This window comes from Daphnia pulex, chromosome 4, assembly GCF_021134715.1.
Source record: "Daphnia pulex isolate KAP4 chromosome 4, ASM2113471v1".
Taxonomy (NCBI): Eukaryota; Metazoa; Arthropoda; class Branchiopoda; order Diplostraca; family Daphniidae; genus Daphnia; species Daphnia pulex.
The window spans coordinates 2,318,475-2,337,896 of record NC_060020.1 but is presented as its reverse complement, the minus strand read 5'-3'; the positions used below and the strand labels follow the sequence as shown (position 1 = coordinate 2,337,896).

Here is a 19,422-nt window from a genome sequence, read left to right as displayed (position 1 = left end):
CTTATCCTCTCGATATTCCCACGTCCAACTCCCCCCCTATATACTTATTCGAAGGGGGTACGTTGTTTTCTTGACTGATGTTTCTCTTTTTATTCTGTCGTGTTTTGCTTCCGCACCGGAAAATAAAAAAGGAAACCATTTTCTCCCTCCCCCCCCCCCCCTTTTTTCCCTTCTTCCGTCATATTGCCTGCGTGATCGAATTACCTCGCACTGTACTCTCTATGGTCTCTTTTGTTATTCTTGTTTCTCTTTCGGTGGAGCACCACCGAAAAAGAGAATAACAGGAAGGCGGGTGAAGGAAATCGAATTGTTCGGCTCCTATATACTCACATGAAGGGGTCAGTCGCTATCATCACGATCGAGGTAATCGATTCGTGTTGAATATAATCATTCAGACCACGAAAGAAACAATTGGGTGTAGACGAGTGAGATAATAATCAACCAAGTACAAGTTGTTATTTCGTTAAAAAATGATTGCCATCGCTTTTTTCCTGTATTGATAATCATTTCACAATTATTTAAAAATTGAAGAAGGGAAAACCAGACACCCACATTCAAACACACACACACACACACAAAAGAGGAGGGGACGTTATTATTTGTTGAATAAAGAATTTTGGTGTTGGGCAAAGTGATGGGAGAGAGTGCAGCTCGAAAAAGTAGTACAATGTATATCATATAAAGTGTAGATTCGATATAAAACGCAAACAAATAATCTGTCGGACTGACAGCTCGTCTCTCCGATGAACAAAAAAATAATAAGGGGAAAAAACTTTTTCCGTGACATCAAGAAGGAAAAAAGATAGACTCGTCCGTATAAGAAAGAGATGGATATACACACACAACAAAATATCGTACACAGCTCGATGTACCTCCTTTTTCAAGTTTGTTTCCACCCCACCACCACCACTTTCTTTTTTTTTCTCCTGCGTAATAACAGTTTTTTCTTCTTTTAATTTTAGCTTTTTTTTTGCTTATCTACACACAAATGTAATTCACGAACGCTCACTAGAGAAAGGGGAAATTTTTTTTCGTGGGTTTGAAAACCAAATTACAATAACACGTGAGGCGAAAAAGAATGAAATCTTTTTTTCCTTGTTTTTTATTATTTTGTGTGTGTGTTTGTTTGCTGGCTCTGAATTCTTAATACCAACAACTCTTGTTTTAGACTCGAAAGATTTTGTACACGCCGACCACTGATTGATTCAAATGATTTGAAATTCTGAATGTGTCGTGATCAATTGGAAAAAAAAGGAGAAAATGGACGAAAGGAGAAATGGATGAAAGGAGTTGAAGGGTTTCGAATGCCTGTGACTTTTTGGAGTTAACCGACTAGGGCACCGAGTTTGGGAGGGAGAAAAGGAAAACACCATTTCATTTTGTTGACTTTTGAGGAGGACAGAAAAAGGAAGAAATGCGCATCGGTCGGATTATTGACGAACTAGGATCGGTAGGCTCGAATGACGTCACGGATAGGTGCCCGGCAGATGGGACACAATCCTTGGCCGCCGGCTGTCCTCCCGCCGTGGTAGAGCGTCAAAGCGCAATCGTAGCATAGGCACATGTGACCGCACGAGTAGAGGACGCAGTCGACGCTGCGCTCGTAGCAGACGGTGCACTCGCTGCTGGCACCTCCGCTGGCCGTTTGGCAGTTGAGACTCTGCGTCAGAGTCTCCACGTAAGACGAGGCCGTGCCGGAAGACAAAACACCCGCCGGAATGGTCGGCTGCATCATGTGAGCTGCTGACCCGATGCTTTGATAAATCGGCTGTTGTTGTTGTTGCTGGGGGCGAGGCGGACTCATACGGGGCGGTGCCTGGTAGATGACAGCGGGCGGTTCCGGCACGGACTGAGGTGGCGAGATGGTGCCCAGGAGGCGGACGGCTCTGGTGCTGCCGTAGACGTCAAAGATGGCCCACAAGGGTAGGGAAACGTCAACGTGCATCAAAAGAGTGGCAGAGCCTCGGTTTCTCATCATCGTCACTTCGCCGCTGTGCGACAGATGAAATTCGATTTCATCGCCCAGGATGGGCCCATGCGCAACATCCTTGGAGATAACCCAGTATTCTGGTCTGCAAATAAAAATAAAAATTTGCATATTATATTTCCATTCATTTTCCATCGTTATTTAAAAATAAGAAAAGCGAAAAATTGGAAAAGACGAAATTTACCGGTCGAGAAGTTGATCGGCATCGTCGGGCAAGTCAGTGGATGACAGAGACGCCGGATTGCAAGTGGTGAATCCGAATCCCATTCCGCCGACGTAGATGGATTCCGTCTGGACAATCTGGACGACCCACGACTCTCCTGGACTGATGGGCCTGGACGAGAGGACGTATCCATTGCAGAATTCAGCGTCGTGACGGACGGCCGTTCGGCAGTCGGATCCCATGCGGATGTTGACTCCGTGAGTGCGCGGGTGAAACGTCAGCGGCTGGAAAGAGTGATGGCGGTAGTGGCGCAGAGGCGGAGGAGGTGGGAAGTTCTGGAGGACGGCGGGTGGTGCGGGCGGCTGTATCGTGTTGTTGGTCTGCAGCTGCTGCTGGAGGTGGTGGTGACCAGCCGAGCCCGGAATGGGCGGAAGGGGCAAGGACGGGATCTGATGCGGCCCTCGGTTCAGGTTGAGCGCGTTCATGGAGACGAGGAGGTCGGCCTCGCTGCGCGGCCGTGGCATTTGCTGCTGGTGGTGCATCTGCTGATGGGCCAGGTGGTGCGGGCGTTGGTTCATGTCGTTGGCAGCCAAGGTGCCGCTGATTCCGCTGCTGGATGCGCTCGAATGCAACGAGGTGGTACTCCTCCGTGTCGGCGAGTTGCGCATGGGATTGTTGTTCAAACTGCCTCGAGGATCTTTAGAAAGAAAAGAAGCGATGGATTAGGTCGTGCGGATGGGAATGAAGGATGGTGAGTGAAGGACTTACCGACAAATTGGACGGCTGTCGTGTTGCCGTAAATGTCAACCATAATCCAAAGGGGAGTGCGGGCATCGACGCCCGTCAAAAAGACGCCCTTATCTTGTCCGTTGACGTTGAGCATGACGTCGCCGCTGGCCGTGAAATGGAACGAGAACAAGACGCCGGACTCGACGTAGCGCTCGGGCAAAGCCTTGCCCCAAAATCCTGGACGGCTTGTCAAATCTGTTTCCGGACACACAAAACGTAAATAAGAATTTGCCGGAATGTGACAGGAATTGAGAGAGTAGACGTACCGGGACAAGCGTATTTGGGCAAGACGCCGCTGAATGAGGCCGGATTGCATGAAGTGAACCCGATGCGGAGTACTCCATTCCACGAGGTGGAACATTCCGCCACACGTAAATAAACCTGGACAATGGCAAAGAAAGAGGAAAACGGTTAGGAAAAATGTGTTTTTGAATAGAATTTCTTTCTATTTTTAGAGATGTTGATTTTAAATGTTGAATTTCTTTGTAAGTGTTATACCTTTTCGTTGGGACGGACAGTGCGCTGAGAGAAAGCGATGCCTTTGCAGAAAGAATCGACTCGACGAGCCGTGCTCCGATCGGCCGATAAGCGGACGTGCTCTCCGCGCGTGTTGTGAAACTGGAGGACCGGCTGGGACGCGCTGCCGTCGCCATTGTTCGAGCCTGAATAACCAAATAGAAAAAAGGAGAAATTTAACAAAAGAGTTCTCTTTTTTATTCATCCAACGCGTCTCCGATTCCTCCTCCCCCCCTCTCGCTGTGATCCAATTCGATAAAAGCACGCGCATTCCTCCCTATTGAAAGAGACCCTCATTCCGGTGTTGCATGTTGGATGAAATTTTCTTTTTTTGTGGACGTCATCGTATCAACAATCCCCCCTATGTTGTTCCCATCTTCTGCGTGCCTTAACTTGGACCTCCCATACCTTTATTCAATTCTTTTCTATTTTGCATTCGATTTCAATAGATTTTGGATGTGTCACATAGAATGGGAGAACATCTGCGGAAGAAGAGTTGGAGGGGGTGTAGTAGAGACAATTCACCCGGAGGCACACGCCTACGACCGGATGGATCCTCCGGAAGTATTTGAAAACAAAAATCACGTCGAGTTAAAATCGGAAAAGAGATTTCAACTTTGAACCACTTGAAAAAAAAGTAAAACCGGACGGAAGCCGTCACGACCCAAAGACTTTTGAAGCGGGACCCGAACAACCAAAAAAGGACCGGAAAACGTCATCAGCGGTCAGAAGAAGAAAAGTGGGGGAGTTAAAATTATTAAAAAATATCTGCCCAGAGGCCTGATGGCCAATTATGTACACTCAAAAAAAGAAATTACTTTAGCTGGACCTCGGCCTGCCCGGAAACCGCACAGATTTTTTCTTATTTTCTACATGAAAAATCTCAACAGGAAACGTCCAAATAGGAAAATAGAAAACTCACCTAATCCAATGCGCCCTTTGAGTTTCTTGATGACTTTCATCGCACCTTTGAGCGACTTTGGACTGGACTTGGTCTTCCCCGAGTCGGACGTGATCAACTCGGTCACCATTTGACCAGACAATTGAGTTTGCAGGTTTCAGAAATTTGAACACAAACAAACAAAATGCGAGCCAGCGAGAGCTCGACAAAATCTCAAAATTCCTCGGCTGTTTTTTTGGAAAATTTCCCACGGAAGGAAAATGCAACGGAACTTTGAACACACTCACACAAACCAAACACGGGTGGAAATGGAGGAACTAAAAAAAACACTGGGTCACACGTACACGGACCAACTTTGGGAGTGGAGAGTAGAGAGAGGTCCACACGGCCGGATGGTCGGCTTTCGAATGGCGCTACTGAACCGGTGGAGCTTGAAAGTCTATTGACGTTCCGGCTGCTGCTGCTGCTGCTGCTGCTGGCCCCTGTGGTGGAAGTGTGCACAGCTGCCGCAAGCCAGTCAGCACGGCTGGAACATGTATACAGCCGGATCGCTTCTGGCAGCCCCTCCAGGCTTTTCAAAGAAGAGGATGGTGGGGGGAGTCGTCAGAAGGGAAGAAAAAGGGGAGGAACAAATAATAAAAGAGGATAAACTATGGACATGAGCAGCTATAAGGTGGAACCCCACCACCACCACGACAAACTTTTTTCAAAAGAAAAAGAGAAGCAGACGGCGACGCTCATACAGAAAGAAAGGGGGGGGGGGATCCATGAATGAAAAGATCCTGGAACTTGTGGAGCGGAAACGAGACGTGCGCTGCTGTTGTACCGAGAGGGGAGAAGCGCATCATCTCCGTCGGTCCAACATTTCAAAACAGAAAACGACGCCCAGCGACGCCCCCCTTCTTCCATCCATGTGACTTTCTTGGGGTTCTAAAATAGAGAAAGAAGCCAGATCCCCCCTTCTTCTTCTTCTTAACCAAGAAATGAGTAATCGAAGAAGACATAAACAACATTCAAGCCTTTGCCCTCCTCTTTTCTTTTATGTATTGGCCAAAAGAGATTCTTACAAGGAACCGATCCTTCCGGCCCTCATGAAAACCCTTCCGGTCGACGCTCTACAGGGGGTGGGACAGCTAAATGTTTCCCCTACAGAATGAAACACAACACGTGTTTCCGTCCACGTCCTTTTTTTGCTCATCATGTACGTACGACGACGTCACAGTCCGTCAAGTGACGGAAACGGAGAAAAAGTTACGTTCCAATTTTAGCGCAACAACTTAATCTGGCTGTAAACATTTCCAGGGTGGGGTGGAGAAGAAATAAAACAATTTTGCGGGGGCGTGATGTGGGCCGGCAGCTGCCCGGGTTTCCACGCAAGGCAAATAATCAAAACCTGATGAAAAACACCGAGGTCCAAAAGTGAGCACGGCACATCGAAACAATTCCGATCTACCGTACAGCAGGAGCCGAAAGCAGCACAGGAGAAACATATACTCGAGCGAGTGCATCAGTATGTTTATATCGAGTGTGTGTGTGCGGCAGCTATTATTCGATGGAACGGGGGGGAACCTTACACAAGTCTAAGGCCGTCGGCATCTATTGTTGATCGATATTTTTAGGATCGACCGATGGTGTTTCACAGTGTAATGGTCCTCCATATATATAAGAGCAGCTGCTGCAGTGTTCCATAAGGTCCTCAGCAGCCCAACTCGCCTTTTGTGTCTGATAAATGCATTTATATACAGCGCACACATTTGAATGGAAAAAGAATAGAGGGGGGAAGAGAGAGATAGGGTCGTCGGCTGCTTGTGAAGCAGATGATACACACAGAGGACTGCTGGCTGGCTGGCTGGACGGACTAAGGGGATTGGGTGGAGGTGTCCGCCAGGTGTTGGGTTTACCAGCATATGCCGGGCTGCCGAGGGACGACGCCATGTGTGTAGTGTCTGTCACGATTTTCACCAGCAGCAGCAGCAGCACAGCAGAGAGTGTGGTTTAACGATTAACACGGAGCTAGGAAAGAAAAAACTTCTCCCTTTGGTCGGTGTTGTGGGCTCCTTACAGGAGAGCCCAAGGGCGAAACAGGCGCGTGTCGTCGTCGTCACCCACCACCGACGAAAAAATAAAAAAAAATTTGATATTTCTCAGAAAATGGTGTGCGCAGTACATTTAAAAATTAGTAAATCACCACGACACAATGTCGTGCGATGTGGAAAAAACAGAAAATTCCTGGCATTCAAATAATTAAGTGCGAGTAGTACAATAATGAACGACATTCGTTCGTGACTTTTGCCCGACTTGCTTCACATTTCTCGTCCCTATTGTACCGAGGGCTCTTATCAAAATTATCCGCAACGAGAGATTACACATGACGGTGGACTTGGAAAACTTTTTTTCGGGGTAGCGGTATAACTTTGGGCTTCCGAGTTTTCTGGGGTGTGTATACACAGAACAAGTTCGGTGTACACACACACACCCAGAGAACCGTCACACACTTGATTCTCTATTTATTTTGGTTTCCCGCGACTGGGTAGTTTTTTTGTTTTCGACGGAACGAATCCCGCACAGGTTTCTTTCTTTTTGCGGGAGTGACCCAAGTGCAGTTCACGATCCACACCCACAGAGACGTTTGCAAACTCCCGACAGAACAACACGGACGCCGCCAAAGTCGCCACTCTATCGCCGAAAAACTTGTGACGTGACGCATCGCACTGGCCAGCCAACCAGCGGCCAGCCCCACTCGCTCGAGATTTCCAGTCAGATGATGAATCACCGGAACGGAGTTTGCAACTTTTTTCCTATTATTTTGAAATCATTTAACTTTAATCGGCATCAAATTTCCCCGAAGCCTTAAAGCGAATTTGGCGTGAATGGTTCGTGACCAAGTGATGGGGACGGGAAGTAGTCCCGGACGGACTAATAACAGAAATGGGCCGATGCCCTTCGACTATGACTATAGGCGAGCGCTACGTATGGAGTCAAAGACTATCGGGAGTTTAGGGCTGCACGCGCGAGCGCTCCATTAAAATGATATTGGGCAATCGGCAGAGAGGAAGAAAGGAAAGAGGAAGTTATATATTTAAGACGTCCGGCCGGACATGAAACCGCAACGCCCAGAAAATGTTGGCGGTATATACTTCTTCTGATGTGTTTTTCGAGAAGAAGAAGACGGAAAAGAAAAATGGGGGCGATCATCAACGACCAAACATTGTCGGCTGGTGCGCTGCTGCAGAAACTGCCGCAGAAGCGGAAATGATTTTCAATCCATTTTCTGAAAAGTTGTTGTTGTTGTTGGATTTTCCAACCGGGAGAACCAAAAAATGGAAGGTAATAAATAAAAAAAGAAAAGAAAAAAGAAAGTCGGGGATGTGGTGTACGTGTGCGTCCGGCGTGACGGATAACCGCAGAGTCACGCGCCGCGGCGTGCGGCGTCTACAGAAACACGAAGGACGACCGGCGCTCGTGTGTCTTGTCTGCGGGTATCCAACAGAAAATAGAAATGGGGAAAAAGTTCATCCACGCATACGCGTATTCATCATCATATCCAGTTGCACAACGTGCACAACTCGGGCATTATTAACTCGACATTTCAAATCAATAGCCGTAAAAATGTTATTCCTTTGTTGAAAATCTCATTGAATTGTACATCAAAATGTGCAGAGAGAGAGAGCTAAGCCAAACACCATTAGCACACTACTCTCTTATAGTTAGTGTGTGTACATATCTATATCCTACTGCCAGTTCGTTAGCGAGGGGATAAAAACGAGAGGCAGCTGCCTGGAACTGGTCGGCCGACCGAGGGTCTTGTGACCAGATGGTAAAGCCGAATTTCAACACACACTCGCATATTGGAAACAGTTGCAGAGACCCTTGGGTTTCTCCTACACGCCTCCTCCTTCACAACCCCATTTCACCCATCGCCTTTTTGCCTGCCCCGTTTGACTTTTCACCATCACGTGCTGCTACCTCCTCTTTGGTAAATGTACAAGTTTAAAAAACCCCTGTCGCGTGCCATTTGGCCGATGGGAGTTTACTAGCTCCTGACCGGAACTAGAGCAACTTTTTTGGGACATTTAAAAAATGAAAATAGACAAAACGGACAAGGGTGTGAGGGCTGCTGACCTAACAGACAACGAAAAAAGTTAGTGCGGCTCTTTTTTTCCTGGAGAGAAAAGAATATGGCAGCACACACTTAACGATGTCGATAGACCAACAGAGGCCAGTGTATATTATTCTCTTCTTTCTCCCAATTTTTATCAGGCAGATAAAAAGTAGGTGGTCGGCACTTTTCCTTCGGCGCATTTTCCTGATTAGACTCTTTTCGTTACGGGTGGGTGGGCGACGACCATGTGGCGTCAAGGGGAGGCCCAGGTAAACGGACGTCAAAAACAACCATCAGCTGCCGCTGTTGTTTCACGTCCTTACACAGGAAACAGCTTGACTTGTAGCGCCCAAGACATGACTGCAATGACTCCTTAAGCTACTTAGTTCACCTTTTCCCTCCCTAGAACTCTTCTGCTATTAAGGAATCGGTTTCGTAACTTTTCCATCGACAAAGGAATCCCCAAAAAAAGAAGGTTCTGCTGTCATCGACCTACCAGTTCAATTCCTCACACAATTGGCTATCTACAAACACCATTAGGTGGTGGGTGAGGAAGAAGGGTTCATGAAAGAAGGAAAGTAAACAGTGGCAGGTATATATCTTGCCCCAACAATAAAAATAAAAGGATCTGCCTGGCCAGCAATGCTGTTTACACAATGGCATTTCAATAACAGGCGAAAAAGGAAGTTTGAACAGATGAAACACGAGCAGATATACCCTGTACGAGTACTGAAAATGGATTCTATTCAAAACTGATCAAATTCCAACAGCTGTTCCTTGAATTGTACGTATCAATTCATAAATCTGATTGCTATCAAGAATCGGGTTTCAAGCTGTCATCAACATGTGGAGCATCTGCTTATCCAACTAATGGTCTCTAACATCACCGTGCGTGAAGGTTGAAAAAAAAAATACCAGCAGGATGAACGATAACAAATAAGGAAAAGACATTGAGATGCACCTGTCTTGTTTTCCAGTTGGACTAGTGCCAACCTTCCCACACGAAGTGAACCGACTACGACAAAAAATTTCCTTTCTAAGAACTAAGAAACAAAACACAACTTACTTGATAAGCTGCTCAATGTGATTCCAATGGTTTGTCCCATGATTTAAACTGCATTCAATTTATTAAGGCACTATTATCACAGAAATAAGAATCATCAATTTACTGAAATACTGAATTACATCAATTATCAAAATTTTGTTTCGTCTTGAATGACAACAAGTCGTTGCTTGGCCATCTGGCGAAGATTGAACGAACTTCTAGGCAGTTCATCCGCACACATGAACACGGATAGAGCGTAAAAAACCACAGTGGGCGATAAGTTTCGCTTGTGACGTAAAAAAGATTGGAGCGAACGATAACAAATCGATGAAAAATTCAATGCGTTCTGTTCTAATCTTAAACGTATCTAGGAATGTCGGGAGTGTGAGTTGAAAACACAGACTGTCAAAGGCTTTGACCGGTTTGTGAAAACGAAGGTTTAGCCGTACCCTAACCTTCTGGCTGTCAAAAAGTCAAAGCAAAAGCAAAAACCTTTGGAAAAAATCGGCCTTTAGAAGAGAAGGAGTTACTGGTGTGCCCTCAATATTATTAGTTAGTTATTCAAGTGCTTTTTCTTAAAGACAATTTAGATCAGTGGCGTGTGTTTTAAAATGTTAAGAACATGACGGAAGAGGAATTATTGGTTAAAGCGGCAGAAGAAAGAGCAGCCATCGTCAACAAATATGATCGCGGCCGAGAAAATGCTGAACAGATAGATCCGTGGGAGGATCCTGGTTTTGAAATATACCATGCCACTGACAGATATGGTTTTATACAGTAAGTATTTTTTTAAGTATTGGGTTGTGAATTCTTAAACATATGTTTATGTCGTCACCTACAGTGATAAACGACTGCCTTCAATTCAGCGGATAGAAATAAGGGATAAGGAGTTGGAGAACAGTCGTCTTAAAAAATGGTCCAAAATGCTTCACCCAAATTCCACCAAAGTGTGGGATAAGGACATGAAAAGTGGCAAGTTGAAAAAACGACTGTACAAAGGTGTGCCTGATGCAGTCAGAGGAGAAGTCTGGTCACGCTTGTTGCATATCAAGAAAACGAAGGAAGAACAAATAGGGAAATATGAGGTAATTGTTTCCTGCCTTTTATCTGCTTGCCCATGTAATATTTCTCTTTCCTTAACCCATTAAACAAATATCGTGTGGTGTATATTTAGTGTCTTCTATTTTAAGCTTTGTTCATATTCAGTTATTCAAGAATTGATTTTGATTCTCAAACTTTTGTATGATTTTCCTAAAAATATAGGAAATGCGCAAATTAGCTCGGTTGTGGTCACCGGATCTACGTCAAATAGATCTCGATGTCAACAGAACATACCGGGATCATCTTATGTTTCGAGAACGTTATGGGTTGAAACAACAGGCCCTGTTCCATGTTTTAGGAGCCTATTCTGTGTATAATTCTGAAATAGGTACGACAGAGTTTATTTCATTATTCCATCGTGTTAAAGCATGGCTAATATATTTATAGGTTATTGCCAAGGCATGTCACAAATTGCTGCATTGCTGTTGATGTACCTCAATGAAGAAGACGCATTTTGGGGTCTCAGCAATTTAATGGCTGACCCTAAATGGGCAATGCACGGTTAGTTTGGTTGTTTTTTTCGACTCTCAACGTGCGGTTTACTAACCCCCTTTCTTCTTTTTTCCAACTTAGGATTTTTCATTCCTGGCTTTCCGAAACTACTTCGCTTTCAGCAACAACATGACAAAATATTCGCCAAATTTCTTCCTAAACTGAAGAAACATTTCGACCGGCAAAATATCGACGCGGGACTTTACACCCTAAAATGGTTTTTCCAGTGCTTTCTTGATAGAGTAAGTTTATCATTTGAAACCTTCCATGGATTATATGGAAATTGACCGTAATACGCCCCCCTCCCCAAATGAAACATTATACTTTGGTTTCGTTACCAAGTGTGCATATACGTGCGTCTGGCGCTTTGTCATATGGTTTCCGTGTAACCAGTGACTAACGCGTGACAGTTTTCCCATAGTAATATGATCAAATTCGTATCCTTTTTATAGGTTCCTTTCTCTTTGGCCATACGATTGTGGGACATTTACCTCTTTGAGGGTGAAAATTTGCTATTAACCATGTCGTATGGCCTCTTAAAACTGCATCGGCGATCTCTCAGCCGAATGGGGATGGAGGAGATTGTCGAATTTTTACAGATTCACCTTTCCCAGAATTTCGGCTATTCCGATAATGTAGTCATCGAAAATGTGGAAAAGTGCATGGAAGAACTTCGACGAGCGAAACTCGACCAGAATTCCAAGCAAATCCCCGCAAGCGAACTAGCTCAGAACCCATTTGGAGCTTTCGTTACCCCTTCGATTGACGTCTCTATTGGTCGGCGACGAGCGGAATTTTCCGACGAGGAAAGAGTGGCTCGAGCAGCTGTCGTCGCCCGTATGGAGTTGCAGGTTAGTTGTCCCGTTGGAAATAGGGCATTCAACCAGTTTGACCAACTAATTCGGATAACTTGTATTTCAGTCGAGGTCCCAACAACCCGGTTCCTATCTGTCTATCGATGATGTTTCGTTCGATCCAAGCATCGATGACGTCAGTTCCGGTTTGCAACGCAGTTGTCGAAGTTCTTTGGCTGGGACAAGTGTCACGTCTGCGGCTGATATTAGCACCCTCTCCGTCACCACATCTCAGCGTTATTTGTATAACGACAATGATGAAGGCGATTCGGGTTCTATCGGTAGAAACAGTGTCATATCCGTCGATCGAGAAGCAAATGCCCAAGGTTCGCCCACAACTCTTACAGAATTCGCCGTCGTTCATCGGTCACGAGCTGGCGAAGACGTTTTCATCCTTCCACCACCTTATCCCACACCCACCGCATCTTCATTATCATCGCCACAGACACCAAGTTACCCAATTCTTCCTTCCTCAGAGACCACGCCAACCACGTCACTTGAAACACCTACTTACCCAGCTCCACCACCACTTTTCAGCAATTCATTCCAGAGTAATAGTTTTCCTAATGAGCCGATATCCAAGGTAGTACACTTCAAACCGTTTTCTATTTAAAAAATGTCGTCCTTGGTGATTAATCGTCCGTCTTTTGTATGTTTATCTTAGACTTCTTCAAGGCCAGAGAATAGGGAACAAACTGCTGCTTTCCGAACCTCGAAATCTCCAGACCGAAGAATGGATCCAGACCATACCATATCGCCTGACCGCGTTCGGATTTATGTGCCCTTCAGAGACGACTCGTCCTTCGAACTTCCTACTGTCTTGAACGGATCGAACGTCAGTAACGGTGTCTCTCCTACCAGTCTCAATATGTCTTCTTTAGAAGATCCCAATCGCGTCGTTATTCAAGTGAATGACCGAACGGCAAGTGGGGAGACCTCAATTTCTTCCAGTACGCCCATTAGTAAGAAAAGCAAATCGCCCACAAAGAAGGGAACCAAGTCCAAATCAACTGGAAGTCGCCTCTGAGTCCGACGTTTTCTTCTCATCAAAGGGAACGCAATAAGTCTTTAACATCTCCTCCATAGTGCTGATGTTCATTTCTTTTTAAATACTTATTTTTGTTATCCACCCGGACTGTGGAAACAAAGTTGGGATAATCTCATTTCAATCGTGAAATCAAGATCATTTCCCTTTAAAAACTCGAGTTGCCTCGCTGTTGTCATCGTCAACTTGGTACACGCATCAAGCAGTCGATATGTTCTAGCCGTTCTTCGTGTTCCATTCCTTTGTCTTTCTTGAGTTGTCGCCGTTTATAATGTGAAGTTTAATCTTCGTCTTTGTCGAACAGGTCCATCAGCTCGCTTATCTGTTCTTTATTTTTCTTCCTTTATTTTGCGTTGTTGAACTTCTGTGAACACATACATCACGTGACATCTGTAGATAATCGTACCATCTAGGATTTTCCTCTACCTGCTGTTTTTTCACAATTTCTTAATCTCACCTTTTTTCATTGAGTGTCTCGATTTCAAACAGCTGTTACATATACATAAGAAAATTTGTAGTGAGATTTGTACATACATTACAGTACAAAATCCAAAAAAATTACCTGTTTAAATTTCACATAGGCTAACATGGTGAAAGACACTAAGACAGTAATCAAAATTGAAAAATATTATTAAGATAAGAAACTTTAATATTAGTAAGCAAAGAAAAGGTAATCAAGGAATAAGTTTTTTGGCTACTCCTCGGCGGGCCTTTTGCGCTGGTGCAGTAGGCGCTACCTTTTTGGGCGGAGTGAATCTTGGATTTTCATCAGCTTCTCGGTTAGCAGGACGACTTCGATTTCTATTTTTCATTCGACAGGTGATGCACTAAAAGAAAGAAAATTAGCTAAGTCATGGATCTCATAAAAATTAAGAAAAGCAGAATTGTGTACCTCTTGATCGAGCCAGTCCAGCAAATCTTGAGCTTTACAACGGATACGATCCTTACGGATTTCGGCAAACAAATATTCGAAAGAAATTGGCTCATACGTTAGGACAAGTTTGTGGATATCTGGACGCTTTTTTAGAAACTCTTTCATGTGATCCTTTAAGGAAACAGCCCGTCGAGGGCTGTCGGGTTGGCTATCGGGTATTTCTCGATCCAATTCCATAACGATCATACTCTCTTCGTCCTCTTGAGAGTGTCCGCTTTCGCTGTCGTCATAACTAGAAGTATCACGCGAACTTTTCAAAGGGCTTGCTGGTACCGCACGGATCGACTGATGAGTCCGCCGTTGTTCGACGACGGCCCCTCTTTCTGGGGTATCCTGAAAACTGCTCTCGGAATCGGTAACCAATGGGTGAAGTTCCTCGTAGATGTGATGAAGAAGTTTCACGGCGTTTGATCGTTTGAGTGGCTTGAGGCCATATTTGACCAACTCTTGCTACAAAAACAAATTAAAACAAACATTGTTGACGGACTGCACTAGGGAGAATAATACAATATCGAATATCTAAAATCAATAAACTTGACGGATAGCGTGTTTCATACTTTCAGTAGGGGAGTTTCCATCGATTGGTAATCGGGAAGCGGAGTAACATCCATTTTGCGTTTTTTAGCTTGACGAGGTCCTTCAGGAGTATTGATGTCGACAGCAACGCCATCTGCGCTACACGGGATAGCTAAAGATACTGTTGCACGCATAGGCGAAGGTTCGTGCACCTGCCCAAAAATCGAATCAAGCTCGTCAGGAAACTCGTCATCTACATATTGATCGGTTTCGGTTCTTGGTTTTGCAGTTTCAACTTTCTTCTTTTCTAATTGAAGAGACGTTTCTGCCACTGGACTCCCATTGCCAATATCACCTCCATAGCAACTCCACGAAGAGAAGGAATCATGGATTAAGTATGAAGGAGTAGCTCGAGAACACGAGGCCACTACATTGTCCGGAGAATTTTGAAGGAGATTCGGACTTTGCAAAAACGATGGGTTCGGAGGAATCGAGGTAATTGAATATTCCGCCACGGCAACGTCCGCCTTGTCCAAAGAATTTTCGTTCATTTCACAAGAACCAGCCGCAGGAGAGAAGGATCGTTCACTTTGTCTGTCCGAATTTGTTTCTTGAGTTAAATCAACGACATCTTCAGCAGATTTTGATTCTTCATCTGAATATGTAAGGGTTTCATGAAACATATCGGGAGATAAAGGCAATATTTTATTAGAGATGTTGCTGCTGATTTCCATGTCCATGGCTGACGTTATCGTCCGCCCCATTGGGTGAATTTCACTGGAAACCTCTTTAGTAGGAGTGTTTTGTACATTTTGATTTGCATCCTTTTCCACATCCAAAATCGACAGCTCTACATTTTTAATCGATTCCGAGTGTTTCGACACGGAAACGGAGCGTGATTCAGAGTTGGCGCCGAATTCTTCTTTATCGTCGTTTTCTTTTTCTTCCATCTCCTCTTGGCTGGTTTCAGAAAATCGCACGCTCTTTTGAAAAGCGGATAGTCCTGACAAATCATCTGCAGCGAACGATTCCTTTTTGGAAGATTTCGGGCTGGAATCGAGTTCAAAATTTATTCCCTGTAAGCTATCATCCTCATCTTCCTCACTCGTTCCAGCATCACTTTCATATTGATTAGGGAGCAAATCGATTAGTTCGTTGATTCCATGTCGGCGAGCGATACGATATACATCGCGCGCATCTTCTTCGTCGTGCTCATATGAAGCAGCGTAGATGAAGCGAAGTACTTTGAGAGCAGAAGATGCCGAATAAGAAGTCCAGTTGAGAACGAAACCATCGGTGGAATTCTTGTTAACTATGTGGTTTACTATCCTCGGAAAACGAGCAGTAAAAACCAAGCGATGGGCACTGATATCTGTACTCTTGGTCCGAATAGTCATATCACTCATCAACGGATTATTTATGAATAGGGACCAATCGTCAGTTAACTTCGTGACAGCAGATGGTAAAGCAGAAGTGGCAACAACATTTTCAGGAGGATTAGGCTCATCCAAAAATCCTCCTTCTGCTGCAAAAGCCAACTCCTCTAATATACATTGAGTATTCGAAAAGGACTCCATCTGGGAAATTTTTTTTAAAAAATACTATATCTCATTCAAAATTAAAAAAATGTTAACCGTGAAATACCTGGGATGAATTCCGCCCTGGCAATTGAGAAACGTGAAACATAATGTTAGTATAGCCACACTTCTTTGTAGGGGGACTTATCACCGAACCAAAGGCACTAACATAGAAGACGTCTAACTGATCAACATTAGACATGTCGTTCAGTGAAGCGCGTTGCCATAAAGACCTTTCATCTTGAGAGTACTTCCGAAGGTAGTTTGAGACAGGTCGAGGATGAGTAAATGTCACCTTAGGAGGCTTCAGAGGATCATCTGGTTCGTGATTTAGCACTGAAGCGGCTCGATCGGCAATTAAACGCTCCCGTTCAGCATGGGAACGAAGAGCAAGTGTATATTGCAATGGTTCTCTTTTCGCAGCCACTTTAGCTTTCGCTTTTCGTCTCACTTTAGTTACAACAGGAACATCGGCTGGCATGGGAAATACATGACTCAAAATGGTCCCGGTACCCTGTTCTTCATCTTTCCGGAGATCTGATATAACTTCCGTGAAGTTTTCCTAAAAGAAAAGGATACTTATAACAATTCTTAACAACTGCAAATGTGTGATAAATTTTCTTTAACTGTTAGCAGTAACTCCTCCTCAAGTTGTCTAGCATTTTCGTTGGCTGACTGCAAGGATTCAGACAAAGCAATCGCAAGAGAAAGGTCACTAGGATCAACCGCTTTTCGACGTGTCGGTTTCCTTCGTTGAAGTTGTGGGAGTCTTGGAGATAATTGTTCACTTACTTTTACGCTATCGGGAACTCCATGTTTAAGCAACTGTGATCTTTCACTTGGGACAACTTTTTTTATAGTATCACATGTTTCAGTTTTCTCTGGAGCACTTAGTATTGTTGAAGTTTCACCTGATTCCGCAAATTCACTTTCACTTTTAGCCTGAGTTAATTTTAGTTTCTTTTGAACTAATTTACTTTGTGTTTGATCATCAACACTGCTGGAAACTGATGCACCGTTGTTACTTTTTATAGTTGCTTTCCTTGAAAATTGTTAAAATTTATTTGTTTCTATAAAATATGGTTTTTAAATTCTCACCTTTCTGCCCTCAGTGGGCGAGTTACAATGAAATCATCCATGCTGTCATCCAACGGTGCATCATCCTCATCCTTTTTAAGTTTTTGGCCATGATTTCTGGAAAGCTTCATTAACTTCTTATTTGGTAACATTTTTGTTCAAAAGTAAAGGCCTTTATTTTGGTCAAACAAAAGAATACACATTACTACATTCCATCATCATTAATAGAACACAAACATGTCTATACTACCAGGAGATTTTACAACTCTATTATCTTCGCTGATTTCTTTCTTCTCCAACTAAGTTTACCATGTCTTCTTGTTTGATTTCAACTGATGATTTAAACCAAGGTTTTGGTTTACTTCTCTCTGTACTAGTGACATCAACTCCATACTTTGCAAGACTAGATGAAAAACGATCCCAAGCAGAAAAACTAGAAAAAAACATTTCGACCTTATAAATACTTGTAATAGAAAATATATTACTCAAGCACAAGGGCTTACTTACTGGACTACTAGGCCAATCACAGTTGATATTCCTAAGATTCCAAAAGCAAATTTATTGGCAAGTGCATTTGCAGCAGTCCCTCTTAGTCTTCTTGGCTTAACTGGTGGCCTATTTTCCATAATATATTTGGTATAAAGTATTGTTTGTGATAAGAATGCTAGACTGCCGTTCAGTGTTCAGTTCAGAAGTTCTTAAATGTTAAATGACCAATTCTGTTCCATGAATATTTTCGCGACCGCATTGAAAATTGAAGAAAAGCAGACGAATGGCTTTCTTAACGATCATTTGTTTTGAGTAGGCAAATTCCAAGGTTGTAATTTCGATAATAATTAGAAAAATTATCAAAAACAATCCCATTATTCTGAAAAACTGTTTGTAAAAATCGAGAAATGAACAAATGAGATTTACATAACATTAAATTGAAAGATAGATTTTTTTATCACAACATAGCAACGCCACCAATAGGGCTGTGGCCCGGGACGTTTTTAGCGGGTTTTTTTTTAATGGGTTTTTTAGACGGGTTTTTCTTCTTCCGCGGGTCGTAGCGGGTTGGGCCAACTGAGTGACCGGGTTTGGCCCGGGCCAACCCATGGGTCAAAAAATTTATACCGGTCGGGTAACGGCCCGGGTAAAAAATCGGGTCAAACACACTTTTTTTTTTACAAACTTAAAAAAATTCCCTAAATTTCTTAATTATCTTCTTCTTCCAACAGTGACACGTCAATTCTGTCTTCTGAACACCCCTGAACGCCCTTTTCTATCACTTATCTTACTTTTCATGCTACGAAATTATCGTAGAGCATTTGGCGGCAATATTTTGAGGCCGCAGGCATAGAGAATAACGAGCTTCTCTATTTGACTACTAGATGGCGCCACCGCTCGGGTTGGCCCGCGGGCCCGGGGGTTCAACCCGTCGCCCGCCCCGTTAAAAAAAATGCCTCGGTGGGTCGAGTCGGGTTGGGTTTTTTTTCGTTCAGCCCGGGCGGTGGCCCGGGTTTTCATCGCCCGGGCCACAGCCCTAGCCACCAACTGTGTAATGTACACAGTTGGTGGGCGCCAAAAAGTAGTTGGCAACACTGTACACGCGTCAAATCTTGGTTTGACGTTTATCTCAGTTACGCTACCTTTTTGTCCTTGTGTCAAACCGGCTTTGTTTTTAACGTGCGATATAACAAACGCAGTAAATCTATTTGGAAAAAGAAACAAAATAATAAGCTTACATTCCTGAAACAATACAAGAATCAATATCTTTCTAAAAATGGTAAACAATTTTTTAATTTGCACATAAAACTGATAAAAGCTTTGAAGTTATTAAGTATGCATTTATTACATTTACAGATTAGCGTGGAATCTATGAGTCGTTATGTTTCACCAGTCAATCCATCTGTTTATCCACATCTTTCAGTTCTTTTACTGCTGATTGGAACATTCTTCACAGCTTGGTTTTTTGTCTATGAAGTGACCAGCACAAAGATTACCCGGGACCTGTCAAAAGAGCTGCTGATCGCATTTGTTGCCTCCCTATTTATGGGGTTTGGATTGATGTTCCTAATGCTTTGGGTTGGAATTTATGTTTGAACATTGCTGCTTCATTGTTAATACAGAAAATCTGAATTCTAGTCAGTGAGTTATCATTTTGGACCATCTACTACCATGATCTTTTTTCGATGTCAAGGGTTGACTGGTAAGACACAAGTGTAGTAAAAATTAAATTATTGTTTTTCAACCAAGATTGAAAGCTTTTCAATTTTGCTGTTTGTCAGTTGTCCTCAACTGATCAACATAGAATTACAAATACTTAAGAAATATTCAATTT

General features: G+C 43.7%; 3 protein-coding genes across 5 annotated transcripts; 1 reads left to right on the top strand and 2 right to left on the bottom strand.

Annotated features, from left to right (window-relative positions):
* Positions 1-458: 458 nt before the first annotated feature.
* LOC124192916 (protein neuralized-like) lies at positions 459-9,665 on the bottom strand. Of its 2 annotated transcripts, none has more exons than XM_046586487.1 (6): positions 9,525-9,665; positions 3,438-3,601; positions 3,206-3,320; positions 2,919-3,134; positions 2,172-2,847; positions 459-2,072 (listed from the first exon to the last, which is right to left on the bottom strand). In XM_046586487.1, exons 1-6 carry the CDS (start codon positions 9,562-9,564, stop codon positions 1,442-1,444), a joined length of 1,842 nt encoding a protein of 613 aa, XP_046442443.1. In that variant the 5' UTR covers positions 9,565-9,665; the 3' UTR covers positions 459-1,441. The 2 variants fall into 2 exon arrangements, with proteins under 2 accessions (XP_046442443.1, XP_046442442.1); XM_046586486.1 differs by lacking the exon at positions 9,525-9,665 and adding an exon at positions 4,378-7,692.
* Positions 9,666-9,806: 141 nt separating this feature from the next.
* LOC124192915 (USP6 N-terminal-like protein) lies at positions 9,807-13,395 on the top strand. The gene is made up of 8 exons (XM_046586485.1): positions 9,807-10,280; positions 10,345-10,588; positions 10,767-10,932; positions 10,992-11,105; positions 11,178-11,338; positions 11,549-11,947; positions 12,018-12,533; positions 12,615-13,395. Exons 1-8 carry the CDS (start codon positions 10,126-10,128, stop codon positions 12,975-12,977), a joined length of 2,118 nt encoding a protein of 705 aa, XP_046442441.1. The 5' UTR covers positions 9,807-10,125; the 3' UTR covers positions 12,978-13,395.
* On the bottom strand, positions 13,247-18,043 carry LOC124192914. 2 transcript variants are annotated; one of them, XM_046586482.1, is made up of 9 exons: positions 17,607-18,043; positions 17,350-17,532; positions 17,121-17,271; positions 16,650-17,064; positions 16,090-16,584; positions 14,487-16,022; positions 13,888-14,379; positions 13,558-13,822; positions 13,247-13,484 (listed from the first exon to the last, which is right to left on the bottom strand). In XM_046586482.1, exons 3-8 carry the CDS (start codon positions 17,249-17,251, stop codon positions 13,670-13,672), a joined length of 3,222 nt encoding a protein of 1,073 aa, XP_046442438.1. In that variant the 5' UTR covers positions 17,252-17,271; positions 17,350-17,532; positions 17,607-18,043; the 3' UTR covers positions 13,247-13,484; positions 13,558-13,669. The 2 variants fall into 2 exon arrangements, with proteins under 2 accessions (XP_046442438.1, XP_046442439.1); XM_046586483.1 differs by having other exon boundaries at positions 17,121-17,532.
* Between the last annotated feature and the right edge of the window lie 1,379 nt (positions 18,044-19,422).